Source organism: Mixophyes fleayi, chromosome 2, assembly GCF_038048845.1.
Source record: "Mixophyes fleayi isolate aMixFle1 chromosome 2, aMixFle1.hap1, whole genome shotgun sequence".
In the NCBI taxonomy this organism is placed as follows: Eukaryota; Metazoa; Chordata; class Amphibia; order Anura; family Limnodynastidae; genus Mixophyes; species Mixophyes fleayi.
The window spans coordinates 125,409,888-125,429,469 of record NC_134403.1 but is presented as its reverse complement, the minus strand read 5'-3'; the positions used below and the strand labels follow the sequence as shown (position 1 = coordinate 125,429,469).

The 19,582-nt window shown below is 36.9% G+C and overlaps 1 protein-coding gene across 8 annotated transcripts in view; it reads left to right on the top strand.

Moving 5' to 3' along the window:
* DOCK9 (dedicator of cytokinesis 9) overlaps window positions 1-19,582 on the top strand; it is a 214,057-nt gene that overhangs the window by 33,860 nt on the left and 160,615 nt on the right. For 3 of the 8 annotated variants that reach the window (XM_075199940.1, XM_075199938.1, XM_075199932.1), the window contains exon 1: window positions 6,332-6,609. The exons of 4 other annotated variants lie outside the window; for them this stretch is intronic. In XM_075199940.1, coding sequence (XP_075056041.1) covers window positions 6,451-6,609 — 159 coding nt within the window. In that variant the 5' untranslated portion in view covers window positions 6,332-6,450. Of the gene's footprint in view, window positions 1-6,331; window positions 6,610-19,582 lie in introns of those variants that run through there. One more of the 8 variants, XM_075199935.1, reaches the window with a different exon arrangement.

Sequence of the window (19,582 nt, the reverse complement as noted above, 5' to 3'; positions counted from 1 at the left end):
GTTAAGAAGCAAAATGCATCATAAGCTATAGAGGAAAGTGCAGCATTGCCAGTCACTAAGCGATACTTATGTGGTCTGTTTTCTTCAGTAGAACCTCTTAACAAGTGTTATAAATTATCTCTTCCCTCAAAGTTTAGGTACCATTATATCACTGGGACATGTTTCTAAGTAATGAAACCTTTCCTCTTGTTTAAATATGCTTGGGACAATACTGTTTACAACAGCCTGTAAGTGGTGAGTAGTTATGACATCACAATCACTGAGTGTTTCTAAGGGGGAGATTTAAGAGTGAAGAGACAGTGTGCACTGTACCGACAATCACAGTACTGAAATAGGTAGATTTTAACCAGGAACATCCCATGAGGTTCCTATGGGACTTAGTTCTTTGAATTTACCATTAATGTATTTTATGTTTTGCTACAAAATGTTGTTCTCTAGTCTATTTTTGCCTTTTTGAATGCATGAGGATCCAGGTCTATGTCCTTTTGGCTGAAATATTAATGATTTGTACAAGCTGTGTATCTAACTCACTCCCATCAAAGGGCACACTTGTACAGCAGTCAATCCCTGTTATATTGGCAGAAATGCTTGGGAAAGATTTTTTTTTTGCATCAACCAAATTTCTATTAATGGTTTATGTCTTCTAGTTTTTAAAGAGCCACTAAGCCTCAACATTTTTATTCAAACACGCCCCCCCCTCCCCCATAATAACATCTATTGATAGTTGCTGTTTTATACTTTTGATGAGCAGGAACAGCTAAGCAATTCTATAATCTACATTATATCTTATTTACAGAATTTGATTGTAATGTACTTTTTTACCATTCAATTGCTCCTCATCAATAAATACTGAATAAATTTGTCCAGCTGTTGGAACAAAGGCTGCATCTGATGTGACAATTCACTCTTGTTACTTTATAGCTGGTGCCGATTGTCCATGTGCTATACAGACAGCAGTGTGTCACCTCTGCCTCCCTAAGGGCTTTTCAGTAGGGATTTTCAGAAGGAAGGTGAATGATATGTGGCTGTTTTATGACTGAGTATGAAGGAAAGGGGGGGGGGGGGGGGGTTGGAATTGAAATTGGCAGCTTTTAATGTTCATTGCACAGTATCAGAAAACCTTATTGTGTTCAATTATCATCTGGGATGCCTCCAGTTTTTAAGTGGGAGGGCATAGAACAAGCTATAACCAATCAGGATACTCACAATAGCACCAGGTATTTCAGGAGATAAGGGAGCTAATATTTTGGCAGGTAGTGCTTGCTGTCTACTTGTGTGATGGTGCAAGAGAGAACAATGCTATGTGTGATGCGGGGAGCAAGAGACCATAGACAAAGTGCTAGGGGGGAGGAACAGGGTCTATCAACAGGACAGTGTAGTGATATGAAGCCTCTAACAAACTGATGTTGGTAAATTGTGGTATGAAATGTGCCTTTAGATAAAATGTTCATACTTCCAGCTTGCTGTGCTTAAGGAAGGACAACACTATTGTGAAAATAAACACTATCATGAAAATAAAAGATTGTTATGCTCCTAAATATTAGACTATTTTGCTAAATTATAATTTTGCTCCATGCAAAATAGATAAACTATGTCAACACTTTGTGAACATTTGTTTTCATAATAAATTGATGTAGAATTATAGATTTTACTTTGTTATCATTGTACTTGAATGAGCTTTCAGGATCGGGATTGCAGATGTGAATAAAAGCCCACTGCCATGTCATCAGCTAATATCTGTTTGGAATTATATAGGTAAAAAAATGCAAGATTTTACAGGTTTTTTTTTTTTGTTTTTTTTGGTCTTTCCAGCTAAGTCTGGTTTACATTTTCATCTCCCTAATGTTTTGTGTGTATGTATACATAGATGTCTGTAAATATATAAATGAATGTGTGTATATGTATTTGTGTGTATAGATATAGATATATATATATATATATATATATATATATATATATATATATATATATATAGTGTGTTTATACAGAGAGTGAAATTAGTATTGAACACATCAGCAATTTTCTCAGTGAATATATATTTAATGTGGGTATTGCAATGAAATTTACACCAAATGTCAGCAACAACCCTTGCAATCCACACATGCAAAGAAGTCAAACCATAATTTGTTTTGTGTAATAATGTGGAATGACACAGGGAAAAAGTATTGAACACGCTTCCTGTAATTTATTTAATATTTTGTACTAAAGACTTTTTTGGTTATGACCGCTTCAAGACACCTCCTGTATGGAGAAACTAGTCGCATGCATTTCTCAGGTGTGATTTTGCCCTATTCTTCAATGCAAATAGTCTTCAAATCTTGAAGATTTTGTGGGCTTCTTCTATTAACTGATCTTTAGTTCTTACCATAGATTTTCAATTGGATTCAAGTCAGGTGATTGGCTGGGCCATTCTAGCAGCTTTATTTTCTTTCTCTGAAACCAATTGAGAGTGTCCTTGGCTGCGTGTTTGGGATCATTGTCTTGCTGAAATGTCCACCCTCGTTTCATCTTTACCAGCCTTGTAGATGGCAGGAGATTTTTATCAAGAATGTCTCAGTACATTTTTCATTCATGCTACCTTCAATTGCATGCAGTGTGCAAGTACCCTGTGCAGAAAAACAGCCCCACACCATGATGTTCCCATCTCCAAACGTCACTGTTTGTATGCTGTTTTGGGAATAATGTGCAGTGCCATTTCTCCTCCAAAAATAGTGTGCAGTATTGCATCCAAAGAGTTCAATTTTGCTCTCATTTGACCACACTACATTCTCCCAATATTTCACAGGCTTCTCCAAATGTTGTGTAGCAACCTTTTGAGTTTCAACATGTTTTTTCTTCAGCAAAAGAGTCTTGCGTGGTGAGCTTGCATACAGGCCACGGCGGTTGAGTGCATTACTTTATTGTTTTATTTGAAACAATGGTACCTACTAATTCCAGGTCTTTCTGAAGCTGTTCACAAGTGCTCCTTGGTTATTGGACAACTCTTCTGATGATTTTTTTCACTCTATCAAAAATTTTGTGAAGTGCACCTGGTCGTGGCCAGTTTATGGTGAAATGATGTTCTTTCCCCTCTCGGATAATGTCCCCAACAGTGCTCACTGGAACATTCAGCAGTTTAGAGATCCTTCTGTAACCAATGCCATCAGTGTGTTTTGCAACAATAAGGTATTGAAGGTCTGGAGAGAGCTCTTTGCTTTTATCCATCATGAGATGTTTCCTGTGTTACACCTTCGTAATAACACCTTTTTAGAAGACATCAGTTGTGGCTGAACCAGCTGGAAGGATTGCTTTCTAATTACTGATAGATTTCAGCTGGTGTCTTGGCTTTACATGCCTTTTTGCATCTCCCTTTCTCCCTGTGTCATATCACATTACACAAAACTTAATTTATGGGCATCTATGGTTTGGTTTCTTTGCATGTGTGGATTGCAAGGGTTGTTGCTGACATTTGGTGTAAATTAAATTGCAATACCCACATTAAAAATATATTCACTGAGAAAAATGTTAATGTGTACAATACTTATTTCACCCGCAGTGTGTGTGTGTGTGTGTAGCATTGGAAAAATTGACACACTAGACTTAGTATTGGGCAACACAGCCTTTGGTCAAATTAGCTGTAATCAACCACTTGCTGTAGCCATGGATGAGCTGCATCTCTCTACTGGCAGGCTGGTCCTCTCTCCTCGTACAAATTGCTCCAGTTCTCCCATATTTGAAGGGTGTCTTCTCTCAACTGCCATTTCTAGACTCCTCCACAGGTAATCTATAAAAATGATGCATTAGTAGAACATTATTGCTCATGACAATGTGAATGTTGGTGTGTGTGTATATATGCATGTGTATATATATATATGTGTGTATGTATGTGTATGTATGTGTGTGTATGTATGTATGTGTATATATATATATATATATATATATATATTACATACACACACACTCTTTGGCCGCAACTGTTAATTATTGAATTGTGGTTTTTCAAGCAGACCCGTTGCCAGAGTTGTATAAAATCAGACACATCCGTTTGCAAACATTTGTGATACAAAATGGGTCACTCTGAAGAGCTCAGTGACTTCAAGCGTGGTACTGTGAAAGGATGCCACCTTTGCAATAAGACGATTCCTGACATTTCATCCCTGCTGGATATTTCATGGTCAACTGTAAGTGATATTATTAGTAAGTGGAAGTGTTTAGGAACAACAGCAACTCAGCCACAAAGTGGAAGACCATGTAAAATCACAGAGCCGGGTCAATGACTGCTAAGGCGCATGGAGCGTTAAAGTCACCAACCCTCTGCTTAATCCATAGCTGAAGAGTTCTGAACTTCAACTGACATTAATGTAAGCACAAAAACTGTGCATCGGGAGCTTAATGGAATGGGTTTTCATGGCTGAGCAGCTGCATGCAAGCCTCACATCACCAAGACCAATGACAAGCATTGGCTGGAGTGATGTAAAGCACACCGACACTGGACTGTGGAGCGCTGGAAACGTGTTCTGTGAAGTAACGAATCACGCTTTTCTGTTTGGCAGTCAGATGGGTGAGTCTGAGTGTGGCAAATGCTGGAAGAAAAATACCTGCCTGACTGCATTATGCCATTTGTGAAGTTTCGTGGAGGAGGGATAGTTATGGGGCTGTTTTTCAGGGTTTGGGCTAGGCCCCTTATCTCCAGTGAAAGGCAATCTTAATGCTTCAGCATAGCAAGTCATTTTGGACAATGCTATGCTTCTAACTTTATGGAAACATTTTGGGAAGGCCCTTTTCTATTCCAACATGACTGTACCCAGTGCACAAAGCAAGGGCTGCAAACACATGGGTTGATGAGTTCAGAGTGGAAGAACTTGACTGGTCCGCACAGAGCCCTGATCTCAACCCCATTGAACACCTTTGGGATGAACTGGAATGGAGATTGCGAGCCAGGCCTTCTCGTCTAACATCAGTGCCTGACCTCATAAATGCTCTACAGAATGAATGGCCACAAATTCCAGCAGAAACACTTCAGCACTCTGGGTTAAGCCTTCAAGAAGAGTGGAAGCTGTTATTGCTGCTAAAGGAGCACCAAGTCCATATTAAAGTATATGTATTTGAATATAATGCCTTGTGTAATGGTCAAGCGTCCAAATACTTTTGCCCATCTAGTGTATGTGTATAAAGCAGAGGAGGGGATTTCCCTGGTATCGCCCACCATGCTGCTGCTTAGGTCTATGATAGGCTGTGAACATGCAGTCATTGACACCAAACAGTAGCACATTGTGTAATACCAGGACATACCCTCATCTACTAACCTGCTTTTGGGGGGAGGAAAAATCAGTTATGGAGGGATTGGAGCAAGTGTACTACAGCAAGGTGTGGGGTGGGATTAGAGCTATATTTCCCACTTACTTTTTATTTTTTTTGTATGGGCATTCCTTAGAAGGCAGTGAATGGTTTTGCCCTGCAAATTAAAGCAATTGGCCTAACATTGAGAAGTGTCAGGATTCAATTTTCAACCTAGAAGTTGTAAAATGTTTTTTTGTTTTTAACATTAAAACATTTTTTTTCTTTAACAATTGTTTGCTTGTCTAATGGCATTGTAAATTTACAGTTACTATATATTCACTGTTCATACATACTGTGTAGTCATGATATATATTGGCATTAATTTGCACTACATAGCCACTCAGCCATGTTCTGTTTTGCATGACAATACTGAATATCAGAAGTGATATTTCAAGCAGATGGAAAGTTCCCAGCAATCCACTAACAGAACGGAAGCAGTAGGACCAGAGCAAGATAGCTTCAGTCAATCCGCAGCTCCCTAGTGACTAGCTGTCAGAAAACCATTTCCAGAGTAGGCACATCATACATACTCTTGTCCTTTAAGGCATATCATGTTGCCATAGTGACTATGATGACTGCTTTTATCCCTTCCCATTTCAAGCTGTTTTTTTTCCTCCCCTGTTAAAATCTATAATGAAGCATTAAACATCAAATAGTAAATTTGGGTCAGTAAAAAAAAGCCTTGGTGAACACCAGCGCATTGCTCTCTGGGAGGCAGGTGTATTTGTCAGTTCCCTTTAACATTCTGTCAGCAGCAGCAACTGCATCTTCCTTTTTTTTTTTCTCTTCCTCTTCATCTTGGGCATCGCCCGAGGCAGTCTTTAGAATAGTAGAGAGAATTGGTCCTGTGTATTTGCATGCTGTTGTTTTTTTTAGTTTTTTTTACATGTATATTTTTTTGGGAAAATCATTGTGTTTTGTGAGGTCCCCCCTTCCCCACACACACACACACACACACACACTGCCGCCTCACCGTCTCTCCATGGTGCTTTGCTCAGTCTATACTTGAGAGAGCCTCGCTATGCATCGCCTGAGAAGGGATGCAAATTGAGACTGTCACAGTGAGTCAGTGGAAGGAACTCTGCAAATGGATCCAGGGATACTAGTAATGCACATTGTAAAAGGCTGGGGATGGGTTGCACTACAAGTGTAATCCTTTTTAAAGGCATTTGCACAGTACTGGAGAGAAACTGTGTTTATATCTGCAAACAACAAGGAGAAAATAATGCTCTCGAGTACACCACACAGAGCTTGTCAAGAGAAGATTCCGGTTTCACACATTCATCCCTGGTAAATATGATGGTGTTTATTGCTCTTTGGGTGAACATGTAGATTTAACTGCATTTGGTTGTCTAAATGTAAAAACCATTACCACAATTGTCAAATTGTGATCTAATGTTATAGAAGTGTGTTGGATTACATTATGTGTGTAGTATTTTTAATTAATACAGTTGAATACATTTTTCTTGTTATGGTTATTTCATTTTAATCTTTAATGTATTGCTAAGAATTTGTATTTTGCTTGTGTACAGGATAGATCACATATGGTACTGTACGCTTGTTCTGATATACATGCAGTGTACGTGGTAATAGTGCCTCTAGCATGTAACTATGCTGATTTTGAAAATTGATTTTCCTGGTCTATTTATTTTCATCTAGTCTCCTCTTTGTGCGTTTGTTTAATTAAAATAATGAATAAAGGGAAATCACTTGAGAAATGAATGACCTTACCTTCACGTGCCCCCACTCCCTCGAGCGCTATTAATAACATGGCTACATCTAAAGGAGATTCCTCCTTTGCAACATAGTTAAAACAATGTATAGTAGTAATCAAACTGGCCAAATATTGTGTTAGAGCCCTGTAGTACTTTATCATAGAGGGTTATAATTGTGTCTTCTGAACATTCTGGATGAATCAGTATTAAAAGGTTGGTGTAGTGGTTAGCATTGCTGCTTCACAATGCAGGAACCATGAGTTTGATGTGTAAGACAGCATCTGTGTGGAGATTGTATGTTCTCTGTGTTTATGTGGATTTCCTCCCACAGTCCAAAAGCATACCGGTAGCTTAATTAACTTCTGACAAAATTGTCACTACTGTGTGTATGGTAGATGATTTAGACTGTAAGCTCCACTGGGCAATAACTGAATAAAGAGGCATTCTTTGTAAATCACTGTGGGGTATGTTGGTGCTATGGAAATAAAGAATGATATTTAATGCTTTACAACTGAGTGCTGTGTTGCAATTAGTTTTAACTGGAGAAATTGAGACTAGCTAGGTGTGTCAGACCTTACGTAATATCAGAATCGTCTGATTCCAGGACAGGTAGTTAGGACCTCCAATTGTCTGTATGTCCTTGTTGTGTGACCACACCAGAGGTATTTCTCAGTATTGCTTAGAAGATAATTAGTGGACCCCAAAGATGGATTCTTGGATCTTACTGTGTGTCCTAACCCATATGTTTAAAATCACTTGTTTAGTGGACTCTTGACAGTGACTTCGCATATTCAATTCAATTGGAAAGACTAAGACAGCGCTGAAACTGACTGAGATCAAACACTATGCTGAATGGATAATAAAGATTTAATTCACATAGCAAATATATACAATATACATGCAATTAAAAAAATAAAATAAAATCTCTGTCCCCTACTGGGGGATTTAATATCTCTCAAGATGAAATGTCCAAAGACAATTAATGTAGAGATTAAACAGTGCGTTATAAATTGTATTCTTAGAATGAAATATAGCCAGTAGCTATGGGTGGACCAGGAGAAGTAATTGGCTTACAATTTTGTGATGGGTAAAATAGACAAAGTCTAAGTAAACATTACCCCTGTACAGATCCCAGATAAGTGGTGAGGTGTCTTGAATTATCTGGCTGTAGTCATTAACTCCGCTAATAATCCCATTACCACATGAGACTTGCACACGTATTTTTCCTCTGAAAAATTGCATGTAAGACAAAGAAGCGCGTCAAAGTTGTTTGGATGCGATATACACTATAGATCTATTGATTCATCCCAGGATCATGGAAATCACATGTTAAATCAAAAGTTCGGACGGAGCAGACTTGGGTCATCAAGGTCTGTTTGACTTACGTTGTATACTCACTGATGTTTCCCTTTTCCATCTTGACCTGTGGAGGTTTGTGTCATTGGATGGGCTGTTTATCATACACACATCTCCTCCGGGACATTGATCGGCATCTTAACACGTAGCTGCTATCTACAGGTTGGTCGTGTGGAGTTAATTACTACAGACGGATAATTGTAGACACCTCACTACTTACCATCTGGGATCTGTACAGCGGTAATGTTTACTTGGACTTTGTCTATTTTATCCCTCACAAAATCGTAAATCAATTACTTCTCCTGGTCCACCCATTGACTATGTACTCCTAGCCATTGGCTATGTTTCATTCTATGAATATAACGTATATTGCACTGTTTAATCTCTATATTAATTGTCTTTGGACATTTCAGTTTGAGAGATGATAAATCCCCCCGTAGGGTACAGAGTTTTTATTTTATTTTTTTAATTGCATGTATATTGTATATATCTGGTATGTTAGTTGAATCTTTATTATGCATTTAAGCATAGTGTTTCAGCATTGTTTTAGTCTTTCCAATTGTTTGTATGCATTGCATGGTAGGGACGCACAGCTCTTGACAGCTGCGTCACCCATTGGGTATTTAAATATAATCAATAAAAAAAGAGGTAAGCGCTCATCTAATATGCAGCCCCTATAGTACAAACGGCAATATATAAAACAGAAAGGGCGCAATGAACATGAAAAAAATGTATAGCCAACAAAATGTAAAGACAACAGAAATGTTTATAGCTCCTTTGAACATGTAAGTGGAAGTACCGCGGGATAGTATACCAGAAGGCGTGAGGAGGGGAGAGCAAGTAAAACTAATTCTTACCCTAGAATTCCCTATGTATGCTGGCAGTCCTCGGCAAGCTGTCCAGATAAAACGATGAGTCTCCTATGAATAGAGGCTCCGGAGTGTCCGGGTATCTCGTGTAGCCGCGTCTTGGAACGCGGAAGTGATAGGTTGACCCGCACAAGTACGGTGGCTGATTTGGTACAAAAATGTGGTCCAACGCGTTTCATCCAGATAGGACTTTCTCAAGGATATTTTTAGAAAGGAATTGGAGGGTTCTTATGGGTCCTGCCTCTTCCTGATTGGGTAAATACTTTAATAGTAAGAAATGCATGTAAATGTGGTACATAGATAAAAGAAATGAATAAAAATGGATAAAATGGATAAAAACAGGCAGTTAAAAATGCCAATAAACAAAGAAAAAGTAGAAGTAGAAGTAGAAGTAAAATAAAATAAAAATAAAAATAAAAATAAATGAAAAATTTACAAATTTAAAAATGAACCTAAATCAAAATCACTGTTAAGACCAAATGGCATAAGGGTTCTCATCATATAAATCCATTTGGATTCCAACCGTGATATATTTTCCAGATAGTTTCCACCTCTCCAAAATCTGTTAACATGTTGTATTCCCAAAAATTTTAGTTGTTTTGGGTTGCATTTCGGATTGTTAATAAAATGATTGGAAACACTATGAGTTTTGAGTTCTTTTTTGATGTTATAGAAATGTTCGGCCACTCTTGTTTTAAGGGTACGTTTTGTTCTACCAATATATTGGAGGCCACAAGTGCACTCCAACATGTAAAATGACTCCTTCTGTATGACAACTGATAGCTTGTTTAATGTAAAATGTTTTACCATTAGATGTAGATTTGAATTGAGTGATAGCTTGAGTCTGAGTTATATTGCAATCCTTGCATGTTTTGCAATTTAAGCAATAATAAAAACCTTTTTTCTCTGTTTTGTTTGATTCTGTTGGAGAGAAAGGAATAAAACTCTTGGTTAATATTTGTCGTAGATTTTTTGCCTTTTTGTATATAAATCTTGGATTTACAGGTAGAAAGCTAATAGTTTCCTGATCCAGTTTTAAAATATGCCAGTGTTTACGAATGATGTCTTCTATTTCTTTAGAGTTGCTATTAAATTGGGTTATGAAAGAAATCTCTGGAGCAATAGTTTTTTCTTTTTTCTTTTTGTATTCAAGCATAGTAGACCTTTCTGAATCTCTTACTTTATTCAGAGCTGAGTCTACCAGATTTTCATCATATTTCCTTTCTACGAACTTTAATCGTAAAGTATCACTTTGTGTTTCGAAGGTATCTTGGTTGGTACAATTTCTTTTCAGTCTCCTGAATTGGCCTGATGGTATGTTACGTATCCAGCCTCTATGATGATTACTTGAGGCTAGGAGATAATTGTTAGTGTCAACTTCTTTAGTGTAGGTCTTGGTTTTGATAGAGTGGTCTTCAATATATATAGTTAGATCTAAAAAATTAACTTGTAAGGGGCTGGCTTCAGCTAAAAATTCCATATTAAGAGTGTTACTATTAATGTATTTAAGGAATTGCTGGAGAACTTCGTTACTGCCATCCCATACAAAAAAGACGTCGTCTATGTACCTCCGCCACTGTATTAAGTTCTGAGTGAAAGGATTATTATTCCATATGGAGTCATCTTCCCACTTGGCTACAAACAAGTTTGCATAGCTAGGGGCAAAACGAGTCCCCATAGCTGTGCCAGATATTTGGTTGAAGAATTGGTCATTGTACCAAAAGTAGTTATGTTGCAGTATGTATTCTATAGAGCTCATTATGAAATTAATCTGTTCATTCTTCAGGTCAGTATGGTTGCATAAATAATGGTACGAATGTGAGCAGCCATCTACATGGCGAATGCAGGTGTAGAGAGACTTAACGTCACAAGTACCAAGTATGTAGGTATCCTTCCATTCCATATGATTCAGGGTATGAAGGAAGGATGTGGTATCTTGTATATAACTTCTTTGTTTGGAAACCAATGTTTGTAGGTAAAAATCCACATATCCAGATAGATTAGCTGTAATTGAATTAATCCCCGAAATAATCGGTCGACCTGGAGGGTTGCACAGGTCTTTGTGAATCTTTGGCAAGTGGTAAATCACCGGGATTTTAGGATTTTTAACATAAAGGTAATCAAACTCTTTTTTAGATAGAATACCCAAATTTTGGCCTTCTTCCAACAAATCAACCAATTCATGTTGGTACTGAGTGGTAGGGTCTTTTGGTAATGGTTTGTAGGTGTCAGTATCCGAAAGTAATCTTTCTAGTTCCTTCGTGTATTTTTCTTTGTCCATGACCACAATGCCCCCACCTTTATCAGCTGGTTTTATGATGATATCCTTATCCTCCTTTAGTTGTTTAACAGCTGATATTTCTTCTTTGGACATGTTGTATTTCATTTTAATTTTATCGGGTAGATTTTCTAGGTCTTTTTCAACCATTCTCTGGAATGTCTCAATAGATGAACCCTTAGTAAAATTTGGATAAAAATTACTCTTAGGTCTGAAATCAGTATGTTGAAACTGATGATAGATGTTAGATACATCTCTTTCTATTGGTTTTCTCAAAAAATATTTTTTCAGACACAATTTCCGAACAAACCGATGTAGATCGATATAGACATCGAATTTGTTAATCCCGGATTGGGGGGCAAACTTCATCCCCTTCTTTAACACATTTGTCTGATGGTTAGTGAGAATTTTGGAGCTGATGTTAAAAACACCTTCTGATGAGGTTGATGAAGAATGTGGTAAGGAGGAGTGTTTTTTCTTTCCTCCTCTTTTCCCCCTTCTTAGGGTTGTGTGCTTCTGATTCTCTTTATTCTGGGTGTGGCTGGAAGGGTATTCGAAGGCCTGGGTTCTTCTGGCTGGAAGAGAAATTCTAAAAAATCTTCTGAGTCTTCAGATAAGATTCTTTTCTTATCAGTGGTGGCATGGTTGGTTATATTTTGAATTAGGGATAGAGAGGTAATCTCCATATCTTTCTTGGCGTTGTTTTCACCATTCCTAAAAGAGTTTTTAATGAGAGTATCTTTGTCTTTCTTGTTTCCTAAAGGTGAATAACTGAAAAATTTATTGTTATAGGGTTGATATATTCTTTCAGTATGAGATTTAGCTGGAGGATATAAGATTAGTGGTTTATTCCTAGTCTTAACTTGTTGCTTGTAGAAATTTTTTGGGTTGGTGCTATTGATGATTGGTTTTTTCTGTGAAGTATTGGACAATATTTTTTGTCTCATGACAGAAGGGTCATCGTTTTTATGTTCCTCCACATCTCTAGCATACTTTTTTTGTTTAGTGATTTTAATACTTTGTTCCAATTTCTGTATTTTGTCCTGAGTTAATATATTCAGTTTTTTGAAATCTTCCATTTCTTTAATGGGTTCAAAAGTTTTATCTAGAGAGGCGATTTCTAGTTCTAGAGATTCTAGAGAAGATGATCTGTCCAAAATAATAAGTTCAATCAGTTGTTTAGAGCATGAGTCTAAGATTGTATTCCATTTGGAGAAAAAATCTTGATTAAAGGGAGTAAATGTAGGGTTCTTATTTATCCTCAGTCCCCTAGGAATAAGACCTTTTTCCAGATACTTGGTGAGAGTAATAATTTCCCACCATTGCCTGGTTTCTTTTTGACAGAGTTTTTCAAAATGAAGATATTGGGAACAAAAATCATTATTGGATGGTGTATTATTGACCCATTGTCCGTCTGTAGTGGAAAAAAGATCTTCAGTATTGATCCCCCTGCTTCTATGTGCAATGTAAGTGGGAGGTTGAGAGCTGCTATCCATATTAAAAGGTATCAATAAAAAAAGAGGTAAGCGCTCATCTAATATGCAGCCCCTATAGTACAAACGGCAATATATAAAACAGAAAGGGCGCAATGAACATGAAAAAAATGTATAGCCAACAAAATGTAAAGACAACAGAAATGTTTATAGCTCCTTTGAACATGTAAGTGGAAGTACCGCGGGATAGTATACCAGAAGGCGTGAGGAGGGGAGAGCAAGTAAAACTAATTCTTACCCTAGAATTCCCTATGTATGCTGGCAGTCCTCGGCAAGCTGTCCAGATAAAACGATGAGTCTCCTATGAATAGAGGCTCCGGAGTGTCCGGGTATCTCGTGTAGCCGCGTCTTGGAACGCGGAAGTGATAGGTTGACCCGCACAAGTACGGTGGCTGATTTGGTACAAAAATGTGGTCCAACGCGTTTCATCCAGATAGGACTTTCTCAAGGATATTTTTAGAAAGGAATTGGAGGGTTCTTATGGGTCCTGCCTCTTCCTGATTGGGTAAATACTTTAATAGTAAGAAATGCATGTAAATGTGGTACATAGATAAAAGAAATGAATAAAAATGGATAAAATGGATAAAAACAGGCAGTTAAAAATGCCAATAAACAAAGAAAAAGTAGAAGTAGAAGTAGAAGTAAAATAAAATAAAAATAAAAATAAAAATAAATGAAAAATTTACAAATTGAGAAAGTCCTATCTGGATGAAACGCGTTGGACCACATTTTTGTACCAAATCAGCCACCGTACTTGTGCGGGTCAACCTATCACTTCCGCGTTCCAAGACGCGGCTACACGAGATACCCGGACACTCCGGAGCCTCTATTCATAGGAGACTCATCGTTTTATCTGGACAGCTTGCCGAGGACTGCCAGCATACATAGGGAATTCTAGGGTAAGAATTAGTTTTACTTGCTCTCCCCTCCTCACGCCTTCTGGTATACTATCCCGCGGTACTTCCACTTACATGTTCAAAGGAGCTATAAACATTTCTGTTGTCTTTACATTTTGTTGGCTATACATTTTTTTCATGTTCATTGCGCCCTTTCTGTTTTATATATTGCTGTTTTATATATTGCCGTTTGTACTATAGGGGCTGCATATTAGATGAGCGCTTACCTCTTTTTTTATTGATACCTTTTAATATGGATAGCAGCTCTCAACCTCCCACTTACATTGCACATAGAAGCAGGGGGATCAATACTGAAGATCTTTTTTCCACTACAGACGGACAATGGGTCAATAATACACCATCCAATAATGATTTTTGTTCCCAATATCTTCATTTTGAAAAACTCTGTCAAAAAGAAACCAGGCAATGGTGGGAAATTATTACTCTCACCAAGTATCTGGAAAAAGGTCTTATTCCTAGGGGACTGAGGATAAATAAGAACCCTACATTTACTCCCTTTAATCAAGATTTTTTCTCCAAATGGAATACAATCTTAGACTCATGCTCTAAACAACTGATTGAACTTATTATTTTGGACAGATCATCTTCTCTAGAATCTCTAGAACTAGAAATCGCCTCTCTAGATAAAACTTTTGAACCCATTAAAGAAATGGAAGATTTCAAAAAACTGAATATATTAACTCAGGACAAAATACAGAAATTGGAACAAAGTATTAAAATCACTAAACAAAAAAAGTATGCTAGAGATGTGGAGGAACATAAAAACGATGACCCTTCTGTCATGAGACAAAAAATATTGTCCAATACTTCACAGAAAAAACCAATCATCAATAGCACCAACCCAAAAAATTTCTACAAGCAACAAGTTAAGACTAGGAATAAACCACTAATCTTATATCCTCCAGCTAAATCTCATACTGAAAGAATATATCAACCCTATAACAATAAATTTTTCAGTTATTCACCTTTAGGAAACAAGAAAGACAAAGATACTCTCATTAAAAACTCTTTTAGGAATGGTGAAAACAACGCCAAGAAAGATATGGAGATTACCTCTCTATCCCTAATTCAAAATATAACCAACCATGCCACCACTGATAAGAAAAGAATCTTATCTGAAGACTCAGAAGATTTTTTAGAATTTCTCTTCCAGCCAGAAGAACCCAGGCCTTCGAATACACTTCCAGCCACACCCAGAATAAAGAGAATCAGAAGCACACAACCCTAAGAAGGGGGAAAAGAGGAGGAAAGAAAAAACACTCCTCCTTACCACATTCTTCATCAACCTCATCAGAAGGTGTTTTTAACATCAGCTCCAAAATTCTCACTAACCATCAGACAAATGTGTTAAAGAAGGGGATGAAGTTTGCCCCCCAATCCGGGATTAACAAATTCGATGTCTATATCGATCTACATCGGTTTGTTCGGAAATTGTGTCTGAAAAAATATTTTTTGAGAAAACCAATAGAAAGAGATGTATCTAACATCTATCATCAGTTTCAACATACTGATTTCAGACCTAAGAGTAATTTTTATCCAAATTTTACTAAGGGTTCATCTATTGAGACATTCCAGAGAATGGTTGAAAAAGACCTAGAAAATCTACCCGATAAAATTAAAATGAAATACAACATGTCCAAAGAAGAAATATCAGCTGTTAAACAACTAAAGGAGGATAAGGATATCATCATAAAACCAGCTGATAAAGGTGGGGGCATTGTGGTCATGGACAAAGAAAAATACACGAAGGAACTAGAAAGATTACTTTCGGATACTGACACCTACAAACCATTACCAAAAGACCCTACCACTCAGTACCAACATGAATTGGTTGATTTGTTGGAAGAAGGCCAAAATTTGGGTATTCTATCTAAAAAAGAGTTTGATTACCTTTATGTTAAAAATCCTAAAATCCCGGTGATTTACCACTTGCCAAAGATTCACAAAGACCTGTGCAACCCTCCAGGTCGACCGATTATTTCGGGGATTAATTCAATTACAGCTAATCTATCTGGATATGTGGATTTTTACCTACAAACATTGGTTTCCAAACAAAGAAGTTATATACAAGATACCACATCCTTCCTTCATACCCTGAATCATATGGAATGGAAGGATACCTACATACTTGGTACTTGTGACGTTAAGTCTCTCTACACCTGCATTCGCCATGTAGATGGCTGCTCACATTCGTACCATTATTTATGCAACCATACCGACCTGAAGAATGAACAGATTAATTTCATAATGAGCTCTATAGAATACATACTGCAACATAACTACTTTTGGTACAATGACCAATTCTTCAACCAAATATCTGGCACAGCTATGGGGACTCGTTTTGCCCCTAGCTATGCAAACTTGTTTGTAGCCAAGTGGGAAGATGACTCCATATGGAATAATAATCCTTTCACTCAGAACTTAATACAGTGGCGGAGGTACATAGACGACGTCTTTTTTGTATGGGATGGCAGTAACGAAGTTCTCCAGCAATTCCTTAAATACATTAATAGTAACACTCTTAATATGGAATTTTTAGCTGAAGCCAGCCCCTTACAAGTTAATTTTTTAGATCTAACTATATATATTGAAGACCACTCTATCAAAACCAAGACCTACACTAAAGAAGTTGACACTAACAATTATCTCCTAGCCTCAAGTAATCATCATAGAGGCTGGATACGTAACATACCATCAGGCCAATTCAGGAGACTGAAAAGAAATTGTACCAACCAAGATACCTTCGAAACACAAAGTGATACTTTACGATTAAAGTTCGTAGAAAGGAAATATGATGAAAATCTGGTAGACTCAGCTCTGAATAAAGTAAGAGATTCAGAAAGGTCTACTATGCTTGAATACAAAAAGAAAAAAGAAAAAACTATTGCTCCAGAGATTTCTTTCATAACCCAATTTAATAGCAACTCTAAAGAAATAGAAGACATCATTCGTAAACACTGGCATATTTTAAAACTGGATCAGGAAACTATTAGCTTTCTACCTGTAAATCCAAGATTTATATACAAAAAGGCAAAAAATCTACGACAAATATTAACCAAGAGTTTTATTCCTTTCTCTCCAACAGAATCAAACAAAACAGAGAAAAAAGGTTTTTATTATTGCTTAAATTGCAAAACATGCAAGGATTGCAATATAACTCAGACTCAAGCTATCACTCAATTCAAATCTACATCTAATGGTAAAACATTTTACATTAAACAAGCTATCAGTTGTCATACAGAAGGAGTCATTTACATGTTGGAGTGCACTTGTGGCCTCCAATATATTGGTAGAACAAAACGTACCCTTAAAACAAGAGTGGCCGAACATTTCTATAACATCAAAAAAGAACTCAAAACTCATAGTGTTTCCAATCATTTTATTAACAATCCGAAATGCAACCCAAAACAACTAAAATTTTTGGGAATACAACATGTTAACAGATTTTGGAGAGGTGGAAACTATCTGGAAAATATATCACGGTTGGAATCCAAATGGATTTATATGATGAGAACCCTTATGCCATTTGGTCTTAACAGTGATTTTGATTTAGGTTCATTTTTAAATTTGTAAATTTTTCATTTATTTTTATTTTTATTTTTATTTTATTTTACTTCTACTTCTACTTCTACTTTTTCTTTGTTTATTGGCATTTTTAACTGCCTGTTTTTATCCATTTTATCCATTTTTATTCATTTCTTTTATCTATGTACCACATTTACATGCATTTCTTACTATTAAAGTATTTACCCAATCAGGAAGAGGCAGGACCCATAAGAACCCTCCAATTCCTTTCTAAAAATATCCTTGAGAAAGTCCTATCTGGATGAAACGCGTTGGACCACATTTTTGTACCAAATCAGCCACCGTACTTGTGCGGGTCAACCTATCACTTCCGCGTTCCAAGACGCGGCTACACGAGATACCCGGACACTCCGGAGCCTCTATTCATAGGAGACTCATCGTTTTATCTGGACAGCTTGCCGAGGACTGCCAGCATACATAGGGAATTCTAGGGTAAGAATTAGTTTTACTTGCTCTCCCCTCCTCACGCCTTCTGGTATACTATCCCGCGGTACTTCCACTTACATGTTCAAAGGAGCTATAAACATTTCTGTTGTCTTTACATTTTGTTGGCTATACATTTTTTTCATGTTCATTGCGCCCTTTCTGTTTTATATATTTAAATATAATATTTGGTATCACTGGTCATTTAATTTTATTCGTGCCATGCGTGCACAAATTGGATAAAGTATTTGTGTTTCTGGTTCTCTATATTCAGATCAGTTTGTATTTTCAAATCTATCATTTGATTTCTGAAGGTATTTAAAAGTATTTGTAATTCCCATGACATTTTAAGATATCCACTTTATTACTAGATGTATGTATAATGGAATAGTAGAATAGTAGAGATTAAATGACATATTGTAGAGCAGCCAGTGTCCAAACATCCCATCTGGAAGAGAGGTAAGGTCATAATATTACATGGTCTTCCTGCAATACTAGATAAACTGCATTTCAAGTTATACAGATGAGGCATCTTCCATTTTTTTTACATTTGTTTTCCTCTCCTTAAACAGAAATATCAGGGCCTCATTTAGAGTGAGAAGTAAATCCAGCTAGAATGTGTATTTTTCACACTGGCAACACCATGTTTTGCTTGGGGGGGGGGGGGTGCAATTTTAAAATGTTTGGAGAGGGGTGCATATTGAAATGTAAATAAAGCTTCCCAGTATATGTGTGCTACATACAAAAACAGCCAGTATTTTCCCTGCATGCAAAATAAAATTTGCCCTTGCACAGCAGCAATCATTCTTCATCTATATGTCTCCATTCTGACTGTCAGGATATTAATACTTGCATACCATTTTTAGGGGGATTATATATGTGTGACATTTGAGCAAGAGTCATAATATCTGATTGCAGCAAAAAAGCTGTATTATCAATGCATAACATTTTTAAGATTTCAATATGAATTCACTTATCCATAGTTACTTAGACTTCAAAATATTTTGCAGGGACGCTTTGTGCAGGATATACATTACTGTCTTGACAGACCTTACTGCACTACAATACACATAATGGCATGTTTACTGTATGTGACAAGAGAATATGAATTTACTGTGTAGGTGATCAATGAAAAATGGGGACATTCATTGCGGCACACCTCTAGAAAACAGTGGGAAAAATGTGTCAAATTTTATATTCCTCATAAGTAGAAGGGCATTGTTCAGAAATTAGTTTTATTTTTTTACTACTAGATTATTGGACGTCCAATTTGTTTATATAATATTGAAAATACAAGTGTATATATTACAGAGAAGTTTATTTTTAAATACCCTTTTAGACCTGCTAGCTCTTTCACAATGCATGTTTTTTCATCATAACCTAAACTTCGGGTAGATTAATGAGTGGATGAGTCATGGGTACAGTAGCACCCCTAAATCACAATAATTACCAGGTAGTCCCGTTTTTTAAGTAGTTGGGTCAAAATAACGTAAGAAGCATTAGCACCTTCTGAAGCTACAACACATTAAATCAATGTATGCACCACTTTAATTTGGTTTCCACCTGCCAACTTGCAGCAGACTGGAAATCACAAGAACCCCCCCCTTTTGATGCTGCCCTAAAGAGA